At 37.8% G+C, this 23,245-nt stretch overlaps 1 protein-coding gene across 4 annotated transcripts in view; it reads right to left on the bottom strand.

The window, feature by feature from the left end:
- LOC149538180 (nicotinamide/nicotinic acid mononucleotide adenylyltransferase-like) overlaps positions 1 to 23,245 on the bottom strand; it is a 254,735-nt gene that overhangs the window by 13,494 nt on the left and 217,996 nt on the right. Inside the window, exon 11 of one of the 4 annotated variants that reach the window (XM_089799556.1) lies at positions 6,774 to 6,894. The exons of the other annotated variants lie outside the window; for them this stretch is intronic. Coding sequence (XP_089655682.1) covers positions 6,774 to 6,894 — 121 coding nt within the window. The remainder of the gene's footprint in view (positions 1 to 6,773; positions 6,895 to 23,245) is intronic. 4 annotated transcript variants of the gene reach the window in all.

Genomic DNA, 23,245 nt, shown 5'->3' with positions numbered 1-23,245 from the left:
GATGGATTATCCCAATACTAGGGTTAGGCCTTGAGGGATGATGCTTGTAGTCTGTTTCATGCGACCTTCGCACAATAAATCTACCATCTTAAGAATAACCATAGAAAATGAGAAAAGTGATGGAATTTTCTGAAGTTCATATAACAAATATCTCTTGAAACATTGCAAATTATAATCTCTCAATATATTTCAAACCTTGAAAGGTGAATTTATAGAACAAATCAAGGTTGGTCCAAAATAGATCATTAAAAGTGGTATCCTAAAGAGAAAGGAAACAAAAATTAAGAGGAATTAATTATTAGCCGAGATCAAACATATATAAGTCAACTGAGGTTCAACATTCAACTCCCATGTGTAAGCGTCTACGTAAATCTTAGAGTGAATTGGGAGTTCGTGATGGGAGAGAGGAATAATTCAGTTACATTAAGGCAAAAATTCCCAAAATGGGCTTTGTTCATGATGGAACCTCAAGTAGATTGTTTCTGTGACCAAGCACAATAATTCTACCATTCACTATAGGAACATAACAATGTAGGTGAATATTACATACATTAGTATTTCCAAGTATCCACCTACCTCGAAGTCTTATAGTGAATAAGGATTTTGAGAAGGGAGTAATTCGGTCACGTTGAGGTAGAGATTCCCAAAATGAGCTTTGCTCATGAGGGAGCCTCAAGTAGATTATTTCCATGGCCAAGCATAATAATCTGAACACTCACTATAGGAATATGACCATGTAGATAAATAAGCATATTAAAGAGATAAATAATATACTTTGAAGTTTATACATCATATTTTATGTCTTCATGTGTATACTTTATGTCTTCTTGCATCAATGTGCATACTTTGTGTCTGCTTCATGTCTTCCTGCATCAATGTGTATACTTTGTGTCTACTTCGTTGTCTTCATGCATTAATGTGTATACATTGTGCATGTTCATACTTCATGATTTTGTGAGTACGATGATAATCTTAATAACCTAGAATAATCAAGGCATATGAATCCATTTTGGATTTAAAATGGAGGAGGATAATGTCCAAGTTATGTTAGAATATGTCAAGTAAGAAATAGAAATTGCTTGAGGGCAAGGAATTTGAGGAAGGGCAGACTTGTCATGAGCCCTAATATTGAAATACCTATAACCATACTATACTATCACATAATATACTACATCATAATAATAATGTTACTGAATCAAATAAATGATCCCAATATACATTATTATTGACTATTAATATAATAATAAATGAATATATAATCTTATATATCAATATAATGTAATATATATGTTAATATATTATATTATAATAATTATAATATTAATGAATTAAAAAAATTAAAAAGTAATTAAATTATTATATAAAATAATAAACTACTATTTTTAATCAATTTTAATTATATATAATTATATATTATAATATTAAAATTAATTAACCAAAATACACACCTTTTCTTATAACAAAGTATATAAAGGAGCATTATACACCCATAAGAGATATCATAAACTTTTATAAAAAATCAGCAAAAATTAAAGGATAAAAATCAGGAACATTACATTTTACAAACAAGCTTTTTGGCAAAGAGGAAGTTTCTCAAATCAAAAAGCTATTTCCGGCGATCAGTGGCTGCTTTGATCAGAAAACTTAAGAGTTTGCAAACTTATAATTTTGCTGAAACAAAAGACCGATACTTCTCTTTTTGGTAGACAACTAAGTTTTAGAACAAAGCCATTGAGTGGGCACTTGAACAAAGCTTTTCCAGCAACTTGAAAAGTTGACGAAGATGACTTTTTGTTGTGAAAAGGAGAAATGGAAAGAAAAATTAGCCAACAAAGGAAAGAAGCATTTTCGGCCAAAATGGTCTCAATAAACATTATTAATGACCATGGTTACAGGGAGACCTTGTCTCCCCCCTAAAAGTTGTGTCTCAGAGACTGAGACACGTCTCAGAGACTTTTCGCATCTTCGGAGACCTCAAAAAAGATTGGAGACTTCATGACGAAGTCTCCCAGTCTCCTAATCCAAAAAGTGAAGTCTCCTTGAAGTCTACTGATAAAATATAAATGTGAAATATAATATTAAATAATTTTATGTATTTTAGCCCTCAATTTTAATGTTTTTAATGCAAAAATTAAGACCAATGAGATACAATATGGTGATTATGTGAGTTTTGAAATATTTGGCTCTATATTAATGTAACATTACTATTATTATTTACTTTAGTCTTTTAGTTTTACAGTATTACCATTTTCAAATTTTGTATTTAGTATTAGACTCTTTAAACTATTTAAAAAAAAAATTGCCATCTCCAAGTACCCACGTCTCCTATTTTCGAAAAATTGCCGTACTGGTACTAGTACCAGTACCGAAGACCTCTAAATTTCCCCATCTCCCGATGACCTTGTTAATGACTATTGATATAATAATAAAAAAAATAATGAATTAAAAAAATTAAATAATATTTAAGTTATTATATAAAAGATAAAATATTATTTTTAATCAAATTGAGCTATATATAATTATATATAATAATATTAATCATAATATTAAAATTAATTAACAAAAAGAGGCCTTTTCTTATAACAAAGTATATAAAGGAGCATTTTTCACCCATAAGAGATATCAACAACTTCTATAGAATAAAAGCAAGCAAAAATTAAAGAATAAAAATTGGGAACATTACATAAAAGTGGACAAATGTCTACAGAGAAGAAAAGAAGAAAAAGTGAAAGATTAAAACAATTAAAAAATTAAGAGTTCACCAAAAGGGGGAACAAAAGGGAACACGTTAAAGTATTGAGCATTTTACTTGGAAGGCAAGTTCACCAAGAGATAAGCTTTCCAGAGAATTTCTTGGTGATTAAGTAATAAGTAGTAATGCTGACTACCCTAGCATTCTCTCTCTCTCTCTCTCTCTCTCTATATATATATATATATATATATATATATATATCGTCAATATCATATTGTAGTCGTGATTTCAAGATGCCAATAGAAAGGAAAACAATAAGAAAGCTGTCATAGCCACCAAAACATCTCATTGCCATGACATAACTTGAGGCAAGCGTGCCACCTTGTCTTACAACCAATTTTTCTTGCACAGTATCCCATTGCTTCTCAAGGGAGTTTCATGAATGATTTACATCATCCATGCCAATTTACCCTAGTTCAGGCACCCTTGCCTAAAACTTTAAACTCTCCAGAGAATTACCAACTATACTATTCTGTGGTCGAACCTATGACAAGATGAAGTATAAGATCAATTATGATTGAAAGAAAATTCTCCAATACCCTTTCTTGCAAGAGGTCTCCCACCAAGCATCTGGTACCCAAATTTGGTATTGACTTGTAGTAAGAACTATCATGCTGTTTGGTATCAGCTAATCAACTAGGAAAGGAATTTATGAGAAAGTATGAAACAATTTTTGGGGTAGAAAGCCTCACAACATGCAAATGAATCAATTGATTCTTCACTTTGACAATCATATGACCTAGACTAAAGGTTGAATTCTTCATCAAAGGAAAAATTCTATATGTCATAACTACTCCAACATGATTGGTGATAAGATATAGGGCTGATTAGATATACATAATATGTCCCCCTATTATATATGCTCTCAGTTGACGTGTTCTCTTGGAAACTAACTAGAATCACCCAACTTGGTCTATAGAAGAAGAGTGAGAGATTCTTGTAAAAAAACCACATGTTTGTATCATTATTCCAACCTTCCCTCTTCATATCTTGAAGTTAAAGACATTGAGTGAAAATGTGGTAAGCTACATGGAACTAAGGGGAAAGAACTTGACAATCACCATTGTTGATGGAGGCTCGATGATTAATGTACAACTAGAAGACAGTAAAATCCCAAGGAATTGCTATATAAAATTCCAAAGAATTTCTTAAAAATACTTTCCTCATTTTTGCCAAACAACAGAAATACATTAACTGGTTTGATTTACAGATATATCACATAATAAAATTGACACACTGATTTAAAACAATAGGCTGACTGGAAACAATTCAATTAGAGATAATTGATTCATTGTTTGAGTTCACTATTTTGATTGGAACAATAGTTATTATTTCCAATATAATCAATTACAATATAGTGAGGATTAAATGATAAATTTGTGGAGCTATGTATTTGAATAACACCAGTTGATGCCTCATCCACTCTCTGTGTAAGTGGATGATGCCTGTTGATGTCTCACGCACCTTCTGTGACATAAAATCCACCCAGTCAAGGGTTCCCGTTCCACCTGTCACATTGTGAAGACCCAACGCTCTATTACTAATCACTCCACTCCCATACGATGGATAATACACTATTCCAATCCCAGGACATACATTATTCTGGACAATAGCACATGTTGAATATAGGAAAGATTTCAATTCCAAAGTGGACACTATTCAGATTGACAAATTTATCTTCTATGATCACTAACAAATGGCACCTGTATATCTCTGCTTTATTATTAACCGGAGACCTCTGTTATCCACCGTAAAGCAATTCTATTCATACAACCCGCCTTATTCCAACTTGATAACTTTCTGTGATACATCGTAATAATTCCTTGACTGCACTAACAAGAGCAACCTGCACAAATAAGACTTCACCAGATTTGGCAAACAATCTTCCTGTCTCCACTAGGCTAGACCGTAAAGGTTGACGAAAGGAGTCCGTCTCTATCCTTGGTTATTGACCAATTTAATGAAATATTCACTTCCCATTCTGTTTGTTCCTTAAGTGCCTTGTCTTATTTAATGTGGAATTCAGGGGGAAATCTCGTAAACTGAACAACTTCCACCCTTTACTAAAGAAAGCAAACGTAATTTTGCAAACTTAATTAAATAATTATTTTAAATTAGTTTTAATCATATGACACTAATATAAAATAATTAATATATGCACTTTATTAATTGTCTTAGTTAAGACAATCAGGAGACATATTACAAATGTCCCCTTCCCCATGTTGCTTGCCCACAAGCAACTGTAAATTAGGATGTTGGAGTACTTGTTTGCCTTCCCTTGTAGCATCATCCACAGGCTAATTCCTCCATTGTATTAAATATTCCATGATGGTTCGATTACATAACTGCTTTTCATGTACATCCAAAATCTTTTCAGGTATGGTGTCCAATTTGCCTTTTGAATCTAAAGGTGGTAATTCTTCAGACACTATCATTTGTTTGCCCAATGCCCTTTTGAGGCAAGAAACATAGAAAACATTATGTATGTGACTGCCATCTAGGAGATTCAGTTTATAAGCAAGTGTGCCAATTTTTCTGATAATTTGATAAACCCCATAGAAACAGGGCTTCAATTCTTCAGCTCTACTGCATTTGAGTGAAGACTGCCAATAGGGTTGTAACTTGAGATACACCAACTCACCTTCATCAAAGCTGTGCTTTGTACATTTCCTGTCTGCATAATTTTGTTGTTGATTTTGTGCAGATTGTAAGTTTTCCTTGAGTGCTTTAAAACTATCTTGACTTTCTTGAAGCCAGTTCTGAGCTTTGGGCAAAACTACTATTGTCAAAAGCAAGATAAACAAAAAGATACAACATTATATCCATACAAAGCCTTAAATGGGGTCATACCGATAGACATATGATATGTTGTGTTGAAACAATATTCCCCTAAATATAACCATTAGATCCAAGCTTTTTCGTGCCCAACCACATAATTGCGAAGATAATCTTCAAGCCATTTGTTCACAATTTTTGTTTGCCCATCTGTTTGCGAGTGATAGCTAGTGTTGTGGTTCAACTTTATACTCGTTAACTTGAACAATTCCTCCCAAAAGATGCTCAAGAATCTGTTCTTTATCATTGATTATATTCTTTGGTAAACTATGTAAGTGGAAAACCTCTTTTAAAAAAGTTCGGCAATCTAAACTATTGTGAATTCTGCAGTGCTAGCAAAGGAATGTGCAATCAACCACAACAAAAATACAGTCTTTACCTTAGGTCTTGGGTAAACCAGTAATGAAATCCATGAAGATGCTTTCCCACTTCTGTTTTGGAATAGGTAAGCTTTATTCTGTTGACATGTGATGCATTCCTTCACATAGCGTATACATCATTCTTAAGCCCTTTCTAGGTGAATTGTTTACGGATTTTCTTGTAAATTTTAAAATATCTTGGATATCCTTCCAAAGGTAACTCATGAATCGCCTGCATAATTCTCCAATTCAATTTGGAACTAGGGACAAGAAAGATTATATCCTTCTAGTAAATAATATCATTCACTATCTTATATCTGTCATCCTGTATATTCCCATCCAATAAATCACATGCAAACGCATTCTTAGAATATTCTACTAATAAAAGAGATTTCCAATCAGTTGTTATCCCTGATATAACATTTAATTTAGGTTTCTTGAATAATGCATTAACAACCACTTGTTTTTGCCTTTAACATATTCAATTTTGAAATCATAAGCTTGGATCTCACTAATCCACTTCTGCTGCTTGTCATTCAAATCTTTTTGACTCAAGAAATATTTTAAACTGCTATGATCAGTTCTAACCACAAATCTACCACAAACTAAATACTATCAAAATTTAGCCAATACATGCATAATTGCCAACGTTTCCTTATCATATATTGAATACAATCTTTCACCACTATTGAGCTTCTTGCTTTCATAACCTATAGGATGTTTATTTTGCATTAAAATGCTCATATTCCTTCACCAAAAGCATCACATTCTAATACAAAAGGCTGATTGAAATATGGAAGTGCAAGTATTGGACAAGAACTCATTACCTCTTTGAGTTTATCAAAAAATTGTTGTGCTTCTTTAGTCCACATGAATGCTCCCTTTTTTGTGAGATCTATCAATGGTGCTCCAAGTCGTAAGAACCCTCTAACAAATCTCCTGTAATAACTGCATAAGCCAAGGAAACCTCTTAGATCTGAAAGATTTTGTAGAGGTGGCTATTCAAAATGGCTCTAATATTCTCTACATGTACTTGCACACCTTTAGAATTGATCATGTGACCCAAATATAAAATTTTTGTCATACCAAATTCACATTTAGAGGCCTTAGCATAAAGAAATTGTGATTCCATTATACCCGAAATCTTATCAATATGTCTCAAGTGTTCCTCCCAAGTCTTGTTGTAAATCAATATATCATCAAAGAAAACTAACAAAAATTTCTTCAGCTGTTTATTAATAATATGATTCATACAAGACTGAAATGTTGCTGGAGCATTTGTTAGTCCAAAAGGCATGACTAAAAATTCATTGTGAACATAATAGCAATGGAAAGCAATTTTATGAATATCATGTTCCCTTAACTTAATTTGATGATACCCTGACCTCTAATCAATTTTAGAAAAATACACAACACCATGTAATTCATCTAAAAAATCATCGATTCGGGGAATCAGATACCTGTTTTTTATGGTCTTTTTATTGAGGGCATGATAATTTATACACATGCGTAGGGTCCCATCTTTCTTTTTGACTAGTACTACCGATGAAACAAACAGACTCAAACTGGGTCTGATATGTCTCATATCCAACAACTCCTTAATAGCCTTTTCTATCTCACCTCTAAATGCCTTAGGATGTTTGTATTGAGTAGTTATGACTGGTTTTGCTCCTTCCAATTTAATTGCATGTTCAAAACCTTTATCCAGAGCTACTCTTGGGGGTATATCACTGAAGACCACAGTATGTGAATCTAAAATGTGCAACAAATCATCTTGATAATGTTTAGATTCAAAGCCAGTTACCTTGGTGGAAATTAAACATTGTGTTGACAAGGTGGCATCACTATGATGGAACATAGTCTCCATCCTGTTAGCAGAGATGACCCTGGGTCCACCATTTGACATTCCCTTGAGAATTACCTTTTTCCCATTAATTTTGAAAGAAAACTCCATGCGCTTCAAATTTTGTGAGCATTTTATCCAAAGTTACCAACCATTGAATGCCCAACATAACATTAGAGTTAGCCAAATCAATCACATAAAAATCATTTGTTACTGTATAGTTACCAAGAGTAATTCTTACTTGAGGAACCTTATGTGTGCTTACTAAAGTAGTATCACCTACTACTTGGACATCAAATCCTTCATGTTTTTCTGTATGTAAGCCCCATTTTTAACAAGAGCACTATCAATGAAATTATGAGTAGCACCACTATCAATCATAACAATAACTCGTGTCCCTGTAAAACCCCTCTTACTCTCAAAATATTGTAGTGCGGAGTGCCTGTCATAGATGCTATTTCACCTTTCCTTAGTATATTTTCCTGGGCCAGTTCTGCAGTTTTATAACCTTGCTTCAGATTTCGAACTATGTTTTCCTCATCTTCACTATCTGATACTACCTCAATGTAATGAATTTTCCCTTTTCCCAAACATCTATGACCTGGTGCTCATGACTCTTTACAATTGAAACACAACTTTTTCCTTCAGAATGCATCACATTCTTTTTTATCTATCCTGGCTCTAGGAGGCATGTCTTTATTAAAAGGTTTCTTGTCGTTATCAAGTTTTGGTGGTGGTCCTTTAAAGGGTTCCCATTTGAAGAGGGTTCCAATCCCTTGCTTTTAAATGGTTGTCTGTGTTGTCTTGCATTTTGTCATCACAAAATGTTGGAAACAACACAAAACTTTTCCAAGCTAGTTTCACATTTCTCTAAGCTTAAATTTAATATTTAATTGTTCTACAGAAGGCCTTCATCAAGTCTTTTTTGTTTTGCTTTCTGTCGAGCTTTTGCTTAATTTTTGAAGCCTTCACAGTTCATTCTTTGCTTTTGAGTTTGCGTTTGTTAGTTTCTAGTCCTTTGGTTTTGCTCATGTCATGCCTTTCATTTTTCCCTTCGATTCGGTCTAACCTAGAGGTCAATCAGAGTTTTCAGTCAAGAGTTATGCCCGTTTTAGTGCCTCAAAAGTGAACATTTTAGGTGCAACAACACGAATTAAAAATATGATGTTATATTTTCAATTTGACATTCACTTTTTGAAAAATATAACATTACACTGACTTTTTTGTTATGTTTTTAAGTTACTTTTACTTTAAATTTATAACTTAAAGTGACTATAGTGCACTTTATGTTATAATTGTAAGTTGAGTTACTTTTTAATTTTTCACTTAAAGTAACTATATAACTATATAGTTTTATTTTAATTTTTGGTTTTAAAAATCAAATGCTTATTTAAATGTTACTTTAAAATGATGTTTATGTATTATATTTCATAATATGATAAATAAATATTGTTTTTGACCCATTTTCTAACATTTTTATAATTTTAAATGAATTAAATGACTTAAAGGCTTCATAAGTGAACATTTTATATGCAATTACATGTAAAAACTTCAAAAGTGGACTTTTTACATGCTATTGCATATAAAGTTTACTTTGGTGGACAATTTTGATGTCATTACATCAAAAGTTCACCATAAGTGGACCTTTTTGATGCCATGACATGAAAAGTGGAGTTTTTATGCTTATGCATCTAAAAAGTGAGATGCATTTTAAAATATGCATTCCCCTCTAAAAGGTCCGATTTTCACTTGAAAGCACATTTTAAAATATGCATTGCACCCAAAAAGGTCCTATTTTCACTTGATGCATATTTTAAAACATGCATTGCACCTAAAAAGGTCCGATTTGGAAGGAAAGCATGTTTTAAAGTATGCTATGCATCCCAAAAAGTCTGATTTTGAAAGGAAAACATGCATTTGGCCTCCAAAAGCCCGATTTTGCTCATAACTTGAGATTTTCTTGGTGGAATTGGATGAAATCTTCTCCATTCAAGACGTTTTCCCTTGGCAATGAATTTCTTTGCATCAAGAGTGAATTTAACATGCTGAAAATTTGTTTTTTAAGATCAATCCTAGGGTATGTTTTTGAAGAAAAACTCCAAAATTTCTTCATTTTTGCTCATAACTTGAGTTTTACTCGATGAGTCAATGGATTTGCATAGGATTTGTTCCATTTGAAATGTTTTTGCATGGTAATGAGTTTTCTTGCTTCAAAAATGGATTCATTTGCCTCAAAAATGTTTTTGAAACTTTCATAATGGATCACATTTTTGGAGAAATATGCAAAAAAATCCATTTTTAATACATGTTTTTCCTCCCAACCAAATCGTTTTGGCATCTTTTGGGGATTACATTGCATTGGAGTTCATGTTTTGAAGTTTAATGATCAAAATATTTTGATCTTGCAACATGAAGAAAAACGTATTTTTTACCAAAAACGTGTTGCAAGCATAAATCTTCAAAAATGTTGGAAAATGGAGTGTTTTTAGGGCACGTTTTGGCATCTTGTAACAAGAATCCCTTGTTTGCTGCCCTCTCCCATTCAAATTTGCAAAGTTGGAAAGAGTCTTTACCATTTTTGAAGAATTTTTCAAGCATTGGAGCATCTTTTTCCTTCATATTTGGCACTTAATCTTCACGTAAGTGGACTTCTTTCTCCTTGTTATTTAATTCATGCTTATCTTGCTGATTTTATGCATGAAATTACTAGATGGTTGCTATTTGTGAAAATCTTTGCCATGGAAAGTGCATTTTTCTTTTAGATATGAAGTTTTTATTCATTTTCATGTTGTTGGTTCTTTCCCAACTCACAATTTAAAATTTGAGTTTTGAAGTGCATTGCATATTGATATGTTTGAGTTTAAGACCAAAGGCATGTGTTTGTTTTATGCTTGCTTTTGTGTTTTGTTTATTTGCATTTCGGTTTTTCCTCCATTTTGGAAGAAATTGCAAGTTCTTTCCCAAGAACTTGAGCACATTTCACTTCACTCCACTTTTCATTTCATGCGATAGCATCATCACACTCCACTTCCATTTTTCATGTCACAATACTTCACATCTCATCCGACAAATGCGATTACATGTTTTTCATCTCATTCACCATCCGCACGTGCATGTAATCTCATTTTTCGCTTCCATTTCCATCTCTCCATATGCATTCACACTTTCATGAGAAAATACTTGTTTCCGCATCTTTCCATGCTTTTTATTTCATCTTTCATCCCTTGTTACATGATGCATTTACATGTAATCCATTTCCATAAAATGACATCTTGAAAGCCCAAGTCACATTTTGGAAATCAGCAATCTCCATTTGCACGCATTCCCATGTGCCAAGCACTTTACTTAAAAAAAACCAACAGAGTTAAAGGTGCTGATGGAAAGTGTTCCAAGTTTACATCAAGAAGGTTTTCAAAGTGTCAGAAAATCCAAAATGTACCAATCTAAAAAGGAGAATTCACGATAACTTGAGCGAGAAAAGTTGGATCACATCAAGTTTCCACATGACAATAGACAATTCATCAAAGTTAGAGGTTGTCAAAAGATGCAACACCAGGATTATCAACGTGAATGCAACGGTACAAAGTACAGGCACTCTCAATCCTGTGATCATCTGGGATTGCATTGTCAAGTACAAGGCCCTTCAGAATAATCCATAGAATTGTTTCTTTCTTTTTTGTCTTCTTTCTTCTTCTTTCATGTTTGTAGTTGGAGAGGATGTATTACATGAAGATGTGTAATTACATGTAATGTGAGTTACATGTACTTGAAAAGATGTAATGCAAATTGCACGTGCAGTTGCATGTAACCCTTTATTTTCTTCTGTAGTTAAACTAAGTCAAAGTTGGTTGAGTTGCTCCCACTTTTTCCTCCACCTTTTTTTCAACTTCTTTGCCTATATAAAGGAGTGCCCCCTCATTGTAAAATCATCATTATCTTTTATGCAAGAGAACTCTAGAGAAATTGTGCCAGCATAACTTTGTTTGTGTAAGCACTATTTTGAGAGAAAGTGAATACAAAGGAGCATTTGAGACTTAACTTTGATTAAGTGAGATTGTTATTTGTGTGAATTGTAAGCTTTGTCTATAATTCATCCAAGTTGTCTTTGATTCATGTTATTTGGTGTTATTGATAATTGTCTTTCGTGAATTGAATAGAAAAGAGTTAAGAAGCAATTAGAGCTAGAGCTTTGACCAGGAGCAATTGTGGAAGTGTATAGCTAGAAGTTCTGTCTATAGCTTATATTTTCCTCTTAATTAGCAAAATAGCTAAGTAGTCTTACTTTTAGGAGTCTTTGTGCCCTAATTGTAAAGTTTTTCCATATAGAAGTACGACTAGACTTAGAGCCAAACCGGTACATTTTTAGCTAGCCTTTGAGTTAGTAAAGGTTTATCGGTATCACTGTTTTCAGCTCTTGATAGAAGTGTAGTTAGAGATTTACGTGCCCATTACTCGCTCTACGAGTAAGTGGATTCTTTCTTGAAAGATAAGAGGAAAGGATATTGGTAACACCCATTTGATAAAAATCTCTCGAATTCTTGCTTACCTTGAGTTGATTCAAGGAACAGTGAGAAGGGGGAGCCTTCCCTTTAAGGTAGGAGAGAGTCTGTCTCACACGCTATAGCTGGTCATCCTATTTTGCAATTGAATTTTTAACCAAAATTGTCGGTTGCAAAATATCCACCCAACAGTCTGTAAGAGAGGATTTAGGGATTTGACCCAACCTTTGAGAGCATCAGATAACCCATCTATGAATATCATAGTTTTTTGTCTCTTTGTAATCTCAGTTACTAGGACTGCTAATTTTCAAATTCATAAATACATTGTTCCACTATCTCTGTTTGTTTAAGCTGGGTTAAATCCTTAAGATGAAGTTGAGGATCTTTAGAATCAAACCTATCTACGAGTCTCTTAGTGAAGGTAGCATATGTGCTGATCTGATCATGACCCAATGTTATTTTCCAATGGTGCCAACCCCTCTAAATGTAAGGCTGCATATTTGATTGCTTCATCTTCCATCAGGGATTCAATTGGAAATATGTGTTAAGTTTTTGCACCTAAGCTCTCGCTGTTGTTTTTCTTGATCCATCAAAATGAGGGATATACATCTTACTAAATTTTCCCTGCAATTCATTGTTGTAACTGTTTACCGTCCTGGTAAAGAAATTAAACGTATACAAACAATGAACATGAATAGCAGAATAGTATTCGCAATAGTAGATGAATAATGATTTACAATGATCCCAGACGGGCTATAAATACTACCGCCGAACCTTCCTGAAGGAGTCCGTCGGCCACAATTATTCTATCCGCTACAAATTATTTACTGCCGGACCGTCGGCTACAGAATACAAAACACCACCGGACCATCGGCTACAGAATACAAAACACTGCCAGACCGTCCAGTCGGCTAACACTATCCCCCCCAAAAAGAAAAGTCATCTCCTGACGACTGACAAAATATCTGAGACAAATTAACAAACAAAATACATTAACAGAGTGACTACAACAAGAGAAATCTGCTTCTGTCACATCACTTCCACATTCATCCCGTTACATCTGTAGCCTCTGCTAACACAATACTGTCTCCTCAAGCTGACCTTGATAGCTACCTGTGCTGCTTTTTTTGTTTTCAATTCCTCGGTACCCTGAGCCAAGTGTCGCTGTACTGCCTCCAACTGGATGATCAGCTCCTCCCGAGCTCTCTACGCATCCACCAAGACAGCCTCACAGCCAACACTTGCTCCCACTGCCTCTGGTACACGAAAAGTCCATGCCTGCAACAACTTCAACTCTTCTCAACTGGTCAGACTCCCACGACTGATATTTGCCACGACTGGGGGTCTAGGGGGCAACGCCCCCGGCGGGGTCGAGGGGCAGCACTTCGAAACCCACACAAAAATGCACGGAACACACCATTTCTGTCATTATCTGCCAATTCTGCACTCTTTCTGGCAACCATGGATGTGTCCCCTTCCCTTTGGCATCATCTGTCACTCATTCTGAACAACTTGATTCTGTCGTCGTTTATTTATTTTTTATTTTTTTTATACTGCTTCCTCTACAATCCACCACAAATCCCTCTGCACACAGAAATTCTTCTCCTTCTGGCAGAACAAGAACTCTTCTTTATGTCTCTGTTTCCCCGCGGAAGTCTTTTCCCTTGCAACGTGGAGGAGAAACTCTGTCTGGCGGAGCTGAATCTTTTAATTACACCTGCGGCCTATCTTTCCTTTCTCACGGTCTATTTCTCCTCCCCGCGGCCTTTCTTCTCCTACCTGTGGCCTAGTGGAGAAAGTTTTCTCTTTGTTTTTTTCTTAAGAAAAAAAATTGTGCCCGCGGAGCTTTTAACAGCCCGCAGACAGACTGTTCGCGGGACCTTCCGCCAACTCCCGCGGTCTTCTGCCCGCGGACAGCAGTTGCCCGCGGGCCTTTCTGTCCGCGGCCCTTTTCTTTTTTGATTTCCTTTTTCAAAATTTTTTTTTTCTAAAAGAAATCAAATAACAGAGGTACCTCCATTTTGCCTCCAGGCGTCGCCATTCTACAATGACAGCGGAGTCAACTGGCCATCCTGTGACAGCGACGGAGTCTTCCTGGCACCATATATTTTGAATTTGGATCTGTTGACTGCCAGAGGTATCTTCTGCCCATCCAAAGTTGATAATCTGATCGCTCCATTGTCGCCGACCTTCCGAATCTGATATGGTCCAACCCATCTACCCTTAAACTTTTTCACTTTGATTTCATTTTGACCGTCGTACGCCTTACGTTTGTTCTGTGCCACCCTCATCACCCACTGTGCCTGCGGTCGTCGCGTAACTGGATTATTTCCTTGTTGTCGGTGCCCTTCCACTAATTTTATGTTGCAGTGGAACCTTTTCTTTCTGTGCGGTCTATTCACCATGTATGGATCTTTCGTTTTTCTGTGTTCAAACTGTATGTTCTTCCCCTCAACTTCAGCCATGGCAGCTTTTCCTTCTTCCGCTTCCCTGCATTCCTCCGAACATTCATTTTCCTCCTTTTTCTCATCTTCGTCGACCCTTAGCATATTGCAACTCGGAAAGAGTTCGTAGTCTTCTATCTGCCAGTGGTAAAGGCCATTCACCGAGTCCAGGTCGTCGTCATTCGATCCTTCATCCGGTTCCATTCTCCTCTTTCCTTCATCATCACTCTTGCCTTCACTGTTAGAATCTGACAATGCTGCCTCCTCGCCAACCATTTGCGTGTGCAGGTCAATTGTGAATCTTTTGCCTCCGCGCTCCATTAATAGGGTATTGCGTTTCCAATCATGTTTTACTTTTGCTTGCACCAACCAATCCCATCCCAGAATAGCATCATAGCCTTTTCTTTTTAATGGAATGACAACAAAATCCAATAAAAATGGTTGCGTACCAATTGTTACCGGTTGCGCTTTCAGAATTCCCAACGGTTTGATTCCATGTTGGTCTGCCGTGAGCAACTGAAATGCAGGTGGCCATAGCGTCGGCTTCCCCAACTTCTTCTAGGTATCCTCCGGTAAGACATTCACGCCAGACCCTCCGTCGACAATTGTCTCTGTCAAAACATTTCCCAAAATCCCCATCTCGACGACCGCCAGATGCCGTCCGGATGTGAGTGCTAGCAGCATTGGGTTTGTTGTCATCACTTCCCTACTATCCCTTCTTGTGTCCTCCAGTGCTTTCGGAAACGGTGTATGATTCAAAATGGCCGTCCGTAACTGGGGCATTGTGAGAAGGAGGTCACTTATCTTGACTGGTATCTCCGTTTGTAAGATCTGTCGTACAATGTTTTGTTCTGCGAAGTTCCTTGTCAGGGTGTCGGTGATATCCTTCAACTGAGATGTCCCCACCGACGATGCCTTTGCAATGTCCACCTGCGCTTCCCCCACTTTTCTCTTTTCCTCCGCTTGCCTCCGTGTAATTGCCAGAACCTCCTCTACATCCGTGCCAACAGTGATCAAGTTTACTCCAACCTTTGGACACTTGGAATCTTCGTGATCGCCGGGTCCGCACCATCTGCATAATAATTTCGGTGTGTTTGCCGCTGTACAATCCCGCGCAAAATGACCCCACAAATTAAATGCTCGGCATTGAACGATCGACCATCTGTTTGCATCATACTGGGTTCGACTTTGGCTTCCATTATTATTGTTATTGTTTGCATTGTTATTTTGCCCTCTACTATTATTCCTGTATCCTCCAAATGTAGCATCGGCGGCATTCGTGGTTCCGTTACCACCTGACGGGGAATTCTCCTATGTGAGAAACACCTGCGGAGATCCTCTTGTCTTCATGTTAAAAGGACAGTCTTTTGTCGAATGGCCCATAATCTGACAGATGTCACAGAATTGGTTCTTCGGACACGATCCCTTAGTATGACCGTCGGTCTTACATTCCGTGCACCACAGTTCACTACCTTTTGGCTCCTTCTGGATGTTTTTAAACTCCATCATGCGAACCATATCCTTCTGTAGGGCACGAACCTTCTTGCTGCTGCCTTCATCGTCGCTACTATCATCTCCGGCAGGCTCGTCGTCATCAGAATCAGAGGAGCTAGTTTTCTTCTTTTTTGTCTTCTGCTCACTTTCAAGGTCCAGTGCTCTGTTATACGCGTCCACATATGATGACAGTGGCACAATTTTCATTTTCCTCCGCAACTTCGAGCATAGGCCATCGACAAACCATCTTTTCTGCAATCCGTCCGTCGGCTTGCTTTCCATTTTGTTTATTAAGTCTTTTAATCTCCTGGCGTAGACACGGACAGTTTCGTGCTTCCCCTGTTTGGTATTGAAAATCTTCGCTACGATTTCATTATCATCCCGCAAGAGTTTAAATTCCACCAGGAACTCCTTTTTAATGTTATCCCAGGTATCCAGCTTCTGTGGATCCATATTCGAAAACCAATCAATCGCGACACCCTGTAGGGTTGCCGGAGATTGCCTCATCCAGTCGTCTTCATCAGTTATGCCATTTGCCCTCCAGATCGTTTCACATGTCTTGCAATGTCGGATGGGGTTGGCTGTACCATCGCCTTCAAATTTCGGCAGCTTTTCTTTGGGTCCCGCCATCACAACACGGGAAGTCTGCACTATCACACCGGAGGTTTGCACTCCTACACCGACGATCGACACTCCCACACCGGCGGTCGGCGCTCCCACACCGACAGTCTGAACTCCCACACCGGCGGTCGGAACTCCCACATTGGCGGTCGGCACTCCCACACCGGTAGTCTGAACTCCTGCACCGGTAGTCTGCACTCCCGCACCAAAGGTGTCGACAGCTGCGAACCTTGGTGAAGAAGAAGAATCCTCTGAAATTGTTTCCTGTGGAAGTCTATCTCGGACGAAGAGGTCACTCCACGCTCGTGCTCCCTCGGCACTGCGAGCCGTGCGAGTTGATGCTCTTCCGTCTGAATTTTCTTCCCTCGGCGAACACAAATTCAAGAACTCCTCCCGTGCTTCTTCCACCAATTCCATCCGCTGTCGAGTCTCCTCCAACAATTCCTCCGCACTTCGGTTTCCGTTGGCAATCTTCTGAAATCTTCGTCGGCGTTCGGCTTGCTGTGCCAGAATTAAATTCTCTTGCACAGTACGGATTCCATCTTTTCCCTTCGCCTTATTCCGATCCTTGTTAAGCTAATTTGGCATTAATCTTCATGCTTCCCACCTTCCAAATTCATAAGGCAACGACGCCAAATGTTTACCGTACAGGTAAAGAAAATGAACGCATACAGACAATAATAGCAGAATTATATTCGCAATAGTAGATGAATGATGATTTACAATGATCCCAGACGAGCTATAAATACTATCGCTGAACCTTCTCAAAGGAGTCCGTCGGCCACAATTATTCTATCTGCTACAAATTATTTACCGCCGGACCGTCGGCTACAGAATACAAAACACCACCGGACTGTCGGCTACAGAATACAAAACACTGTCGGACCGTCCAGTCGGCTAACACCATCCCCCCCAAAAAGAAAAGTCTCCTGACGACTGACAAAATATCTGAGACAAATTAACAAACAAAATACACTAACAGAGTGACTACAACAAGAGAAATCTGCTTTTGTCACATTAGTTCCTGTGTGAGAAACACCTGCGGAGATCCTCGTCTTCATGTTAAAGGGACAGTCCTTTGTCGAATGGCCCATGATCTGACAGATGTCACAGAATTGGTTCTTCGGACACGATCACTTAGTATGACCGTCGGTCTTACATTCTGTGCACCACAGTTCACTACCTTTTGGCTCCTTCTGCATATTTTTAAACTCCACCATGCGGATCATATCCTTCTATAGGGCCCGAACTTTCTTGTTGCTGCCTTCATCATCGCTGCTATCATCTCCAGCAGGCTCGTCGTCATCAGAATCAGATGAGCTAGTTTTCTTCTTCTTTGTCTTTTGTTCACTTTCAAGATCCAATGCTCTGTTATACGCGTCCATATACGACGATGGTGGTACAATTTTCATTTTCCTCCGCAATTGTGAGCGTAGGCCATCCACAAACCACCTTTTGTGCAATCCGTCCGCCGGCTTGCTTTCCATTTTGTTTATTAAGTCTTTTAATCTCCTGGCGTAGACACGGACAGTTTCGTGCTTCCCCTACTTGGTATTGAAAATTTCCGCTACGATTTCATTATCATCCCGCAAGAGTTTAAATTCCGCCAAGAACTCCTTTTTAATGTTATCCCATGTATCCAGCTTCTGTGGATCCATATCCGAAAACCAATCAATCGCGACACCTCGTAGGGTTGCCAAAAATTGCCTGGCCCATTCGTTGGCATCTATGATTCCATTTGCCCGCTAGATCGTCTCACGTCTTACAATGTTGGATGGTGTTGGCTGTACCATCGCCTTCAAATTTTGGCAGCTTCTCTTTGGATCCCGCGATCGCACCGGAGGTCTGCACTCCTACACCGGCAATCGGCACTCCCACAGTCGGCACTCCCACATCGGCAGTCTGAACTCCCACACCGGCGGTCTGCACTCCCACACCGGCAGTCTGAACTTCCGCACCGGAGGTGTCGACAGCTGCGAACCTTGGTGAAGAAGAAGGATCCTCTGAAATTGTTTCCCGCGGAAGTCTATCTTGGACGAAGAGATCACTCCACGCTCGTGCTCCGTCGGCACTGCGAGCCGTGCAAGTTGATGCTCTTCCGTCAGAGTTTTCCTCCCTTGGCGAACACAAGTTCAAAAACTCCTCTCGTGCTTCTTCCACCAATTCCACCTGCTGCCGAGTCTCCTCCAACAATTCTTCGGCGCTACGGTTTTCGTCGGCAATCTTCTGAAATCTCCGTCAGCATTCGGCTTGCTGAGCCAGAATTAAATTCTCTTGCGCAATACGGATTCCATCTTTTCCCTTTGCCTTAATCCGATCCTTGTTAAGCTGATTTGGCATTAATCTTCATTCCAGATTCATAAGGCAACGGCGCCAAATGTTTACCGTCCTGGTAAAGAAATTAAACGTATACAGACAATGAACATGAATAGCAGAATAATATTCACAATAGTAGATGAATGATGATTTACAATGATCCCAGACAGGCTATAAATACTACCGCCGAACCTTCCCGAAGGAGTCCGTCGGCCACAATTATTCTATCCGTTACAAATTATTTACCGCCGAACCGTCGGCTACAGAATACAAAACACCACCCGACCGTCGGCTACAAAATACAAAACACTGCCGGACCGTCCAATCGGCTAACAGTAACCCCATTGTCCCTTAGGCCTATGTTTCATCCTGCCATCCAAGTATTCCCTGAAAGTCATTGATTGTCTAAATTCATCCCCTGATTGTAACCAATCCTAATATATTTCTTCTTGTAACTCTATGATGGAAGGCTCTCTTTCAGGCCAAGGATTCCTAGGGGTGAATGTAGGCATGGAAGGCCTTGAGGTTGTAGAACCCTTAGGTTGGTTATTTAGTGAATGATCCTCCTGTCCACCATTTCTTCTTGCATTATTCTGGTTTTGATTAAGATTGTGAGCCATAAAGTGAGTCATCAAATTAGTCATACGATTAACATTATTCTGCATATCCTATTGGCTCTTAAGTAAGGCTGCAATAAGATTCCTAGTATCATATGCTTCCCCATGTTATTGTTTTGTTCAAAGATTATTTCTTCATGTGTCTCAGTATGACTGTTTTCAATGTCAACCTGTATAGATGAACTAGATGACTCTATTGAGGTGTTAGGCTCCTTGTTTTGTCTCCTTTGGGTATTACGGAAATTATAATTCCCTTTCGTATATGTCTGAATTGTGTGATTATCCCCATAGGTTAGCATGAATGAAAGCTCTGATACCAATGTAAAATCCCAAGAAATTGCTATATAAAATTCCAAAGAATAGTTTCCTCATTTTTGCCAGATAACAGAAATACATTAATTGGTTCGCTTTACAGATTTATCACATAATAAAATTGACACATTGATTTGAAACAATAGGCTGACTAGAAACAATTCAATTAGAGATAATTGATTTACTATCTGAGTTCAATATTATGATTGAAACAATAGTTATTATTTCCAGTATAATCAGTTACAATACGGTGAGGATTAAATGATAAACTTGCACACCTATGTATTTGAATAATACTAGTTGATGCCTCATGCACTTTTTGTGTATGCTGATGATGCCCGTTGATCTCTCATGCACCTTCTGTGTCATAAAATCCACCCAGTTAGGTTCCACCTGTCACATTGTGAAGACCCAACGCTCTAGTTATTAATCACTCCACTCCCATACAATGGATAATACACTATTTCAACCCCACGACATACATTATTTTGGACAATAGCACACGATGAATATAGGAACAATTTCAATTCCACGATGGACACTATTCAGATCGATAGATTTATCTTCTATGATCAATGACAAATGACACTCGTATATCTCTACTTCATTAATAACCAGAGACCTCTGTTGTCCATCATAAAGAAATTCTACTCATACAATCCACCTTATTCCAACCCGATAACTTTCTGTGATACACCATAACAATTCCTTGACTGCACTGACGAGAGCAATGTGTATAAATAAGACTTCACTAAATTTGGCAAACAATCTTCGCATCTCCACTAGGCCAGACTGTAAAGGTTCACAAAAGGAGTCTATCTCTATCCTTGATTATTGACCAATTTAATGAAATATTCACTTCTCATTCTGCCTATTCCTTATATGCCTTGTCTTATTTAATATGTGAAATTCATATGGAAATCCCATAAATTGAACAACTTCCACCCTTTATTAAAGAAACCAAACATAATTTTGCAAACTGAGTTATTAATTATTTTTTATTAGTTTTAATCTTATGACACTAATATAAAATAATTAACATATGCATTTTATTAATTGTCTTGCTTTAGACAATTAGGAAGGATATTACAAACACACTTGGAAATTCCTCAAAGTACCAACTCTTTGGCTTCCAATGTTTTGCTTGGTAGGTGTCAAGTATCGCAACATCAAGTTATTGGTAACATTTATGGCACAAAAAGTAATGATTGAAACAACATTTTCTCTTGGACTTTCTAGTCATCCTATTGTAGAAAGCCTATGACTCATTTCTTGGGAGGGGAGAGATGATTGTTGCCCAGGAGGACCACGATTGGAAGTTTCAACATGCTTTTGAACAAGAGTAAAGGAAGTTCATCATTGACTTGAGAAATCAAGTGCTAAGGAGTTGGCATCTTCCAAATCAGAGTTTGAGATAGAGGGCTAGAAATGGACAAAGAGAGGAAATTCCTGGAACCGAATGATGAAGGGGTGGTCGATATAAACAATTATTTTAGAGAGGAGACAATTTCCTTGATTGGACTATTCCATATGCAAAGGAAGGCTATGAAGTCTTCCACCATGAATGCAACATGCTATAGATTGGGGAAATTGAAGAAGCCAACCAAGGTCCCAAGAGTAACATGGTCTTATTTGTAATCCTTCAGGAAACTATTCGGAGGCCTTTATAAGGCCATCGTTGGCATTATGGATTGGATTTGACTCTTCTTTGTATTTCTAGAGGTAGAAGGTTGAGGAAGTTTGTGCGTAGTTTCGGAGGTGGAAGATCCTCCCTATTTTGCCTATTGTAGTTTTTGTGGTTAGTGCCACCCTATGTTGTCATTGGAAATATCACTCCAATATTTTACTTATGTGCCAAATTTGTCAATAGTCGTCATTTAGGACATTGATCTGTATTCCCCTTGATCTATATTTGCTTGGATCTTCTCTGATGCCTTTGTAATCTGAAGTGATTATTTGAATTAAAATTTACTTCTAGCAATGTTGGTTTTTTGGTGACCTATTTGGTGTCCATTCTCGCTTTATCATTCTTGGTAGTCTTCTCGAAACCAATATATTATCCGTCTTTGTATTCTTCACAACACTCTACTATTCCTATGACTAGCATTAATATCTCGAAACAAAATTTGATCAATAATGCCATACTTGAAGTGTCGAAGGGAAGTACCACGTGTTGGCATATCCAAGAAACCCACCTACAACTTTCTGACCTAGCATCACCGTACGACTGGTGGCACCCGAGGCCCCTTTAGGTTGAGATCGCCTTTGGACCAAGATTACCTTTGGGTAGAGATCGCCTTCAAATAGAGATTATCTTCGGACAAAGATTTCTTTTGGGCTTAGATTGCCTTCAAATTGAGATAGCCTTTGGGCCGAGATCACCTTTGGAACATTACAATGTTATCAAAGCTGGTGATTTTATCAGCTTGTTGGGATAATTTAGAGTTCAGACTTGGAACACACTATGGTACCTGTTGTCACTTAGGTTTGCACCCTTGTCCAAAGCCTATGCATGAGGACAACCAAGTGAAACATGGAAACAACCTCCAAGCTGTGGCACTTGAACTGTGAGGTTGAGTCTCCAGAGAAGGCTGGCTTCCTCTTACTATCAGGATGCACCTAACTACTCTTGGAGAGGAAAAAGGAGAAAGAGAGCACGAAAGAAAATCTACCTAATCTAATCTAAAGAGATGATGCACCAAAATAGAGTGTTCAGACCAATCTCTGCCCATATATGCACTATTGAACCAGAATAAAACTAAGGATATACACATTCAGACTTGCTTTAATCTAATAATCACATGTAGATCAGAAGACCAAGATGAATGACACAAGGAAAGAGAGATTCACTTATATTATCATTCATAGGCCAAGGATGGTATAGTCATGCAGATCATAGATCTCTACAAAACACCAGTAAGAGGCAAAGGGTTCTTGCACTTGCATACCAATGGCTGAAAGAGATAAGGCAGAAAATCATGTAGTTTAGAAGCACAGGGGAATTTACACTGAGAATTTGCAGAGCAGTAACAGAGAAATCAGAGAAAGGTCGACCACTTCAAAATTTTTAGAAGTTGCCTTTATAGCTTAGGCATAACTGAGATGTCCTCTCCCTGCAATTATTCCACAACCACTGCATTGAAGTCCTACAGA

The sequence above is a fragment of the Cupressus sempervirens genome, chromosome 9 (assembly GCF_028749045.1).
Source record: "Cupressus sempervirens isolate cs-2001-9-10 chromosome 9, ASM2874904v1, whole genome shotgun sequence".
Taxonomy (NCBI): Eukaryota; Viridiplantae; Streptophyta; class Pinopsida; order Cupressales; family Cupressaceae; genus Cupressus; species Cupressus sempervirens.
Note: the sequence above shows the minus strand (reverse complement) of the source record. Positions and strands in the feature narration are given on the sequence as shown.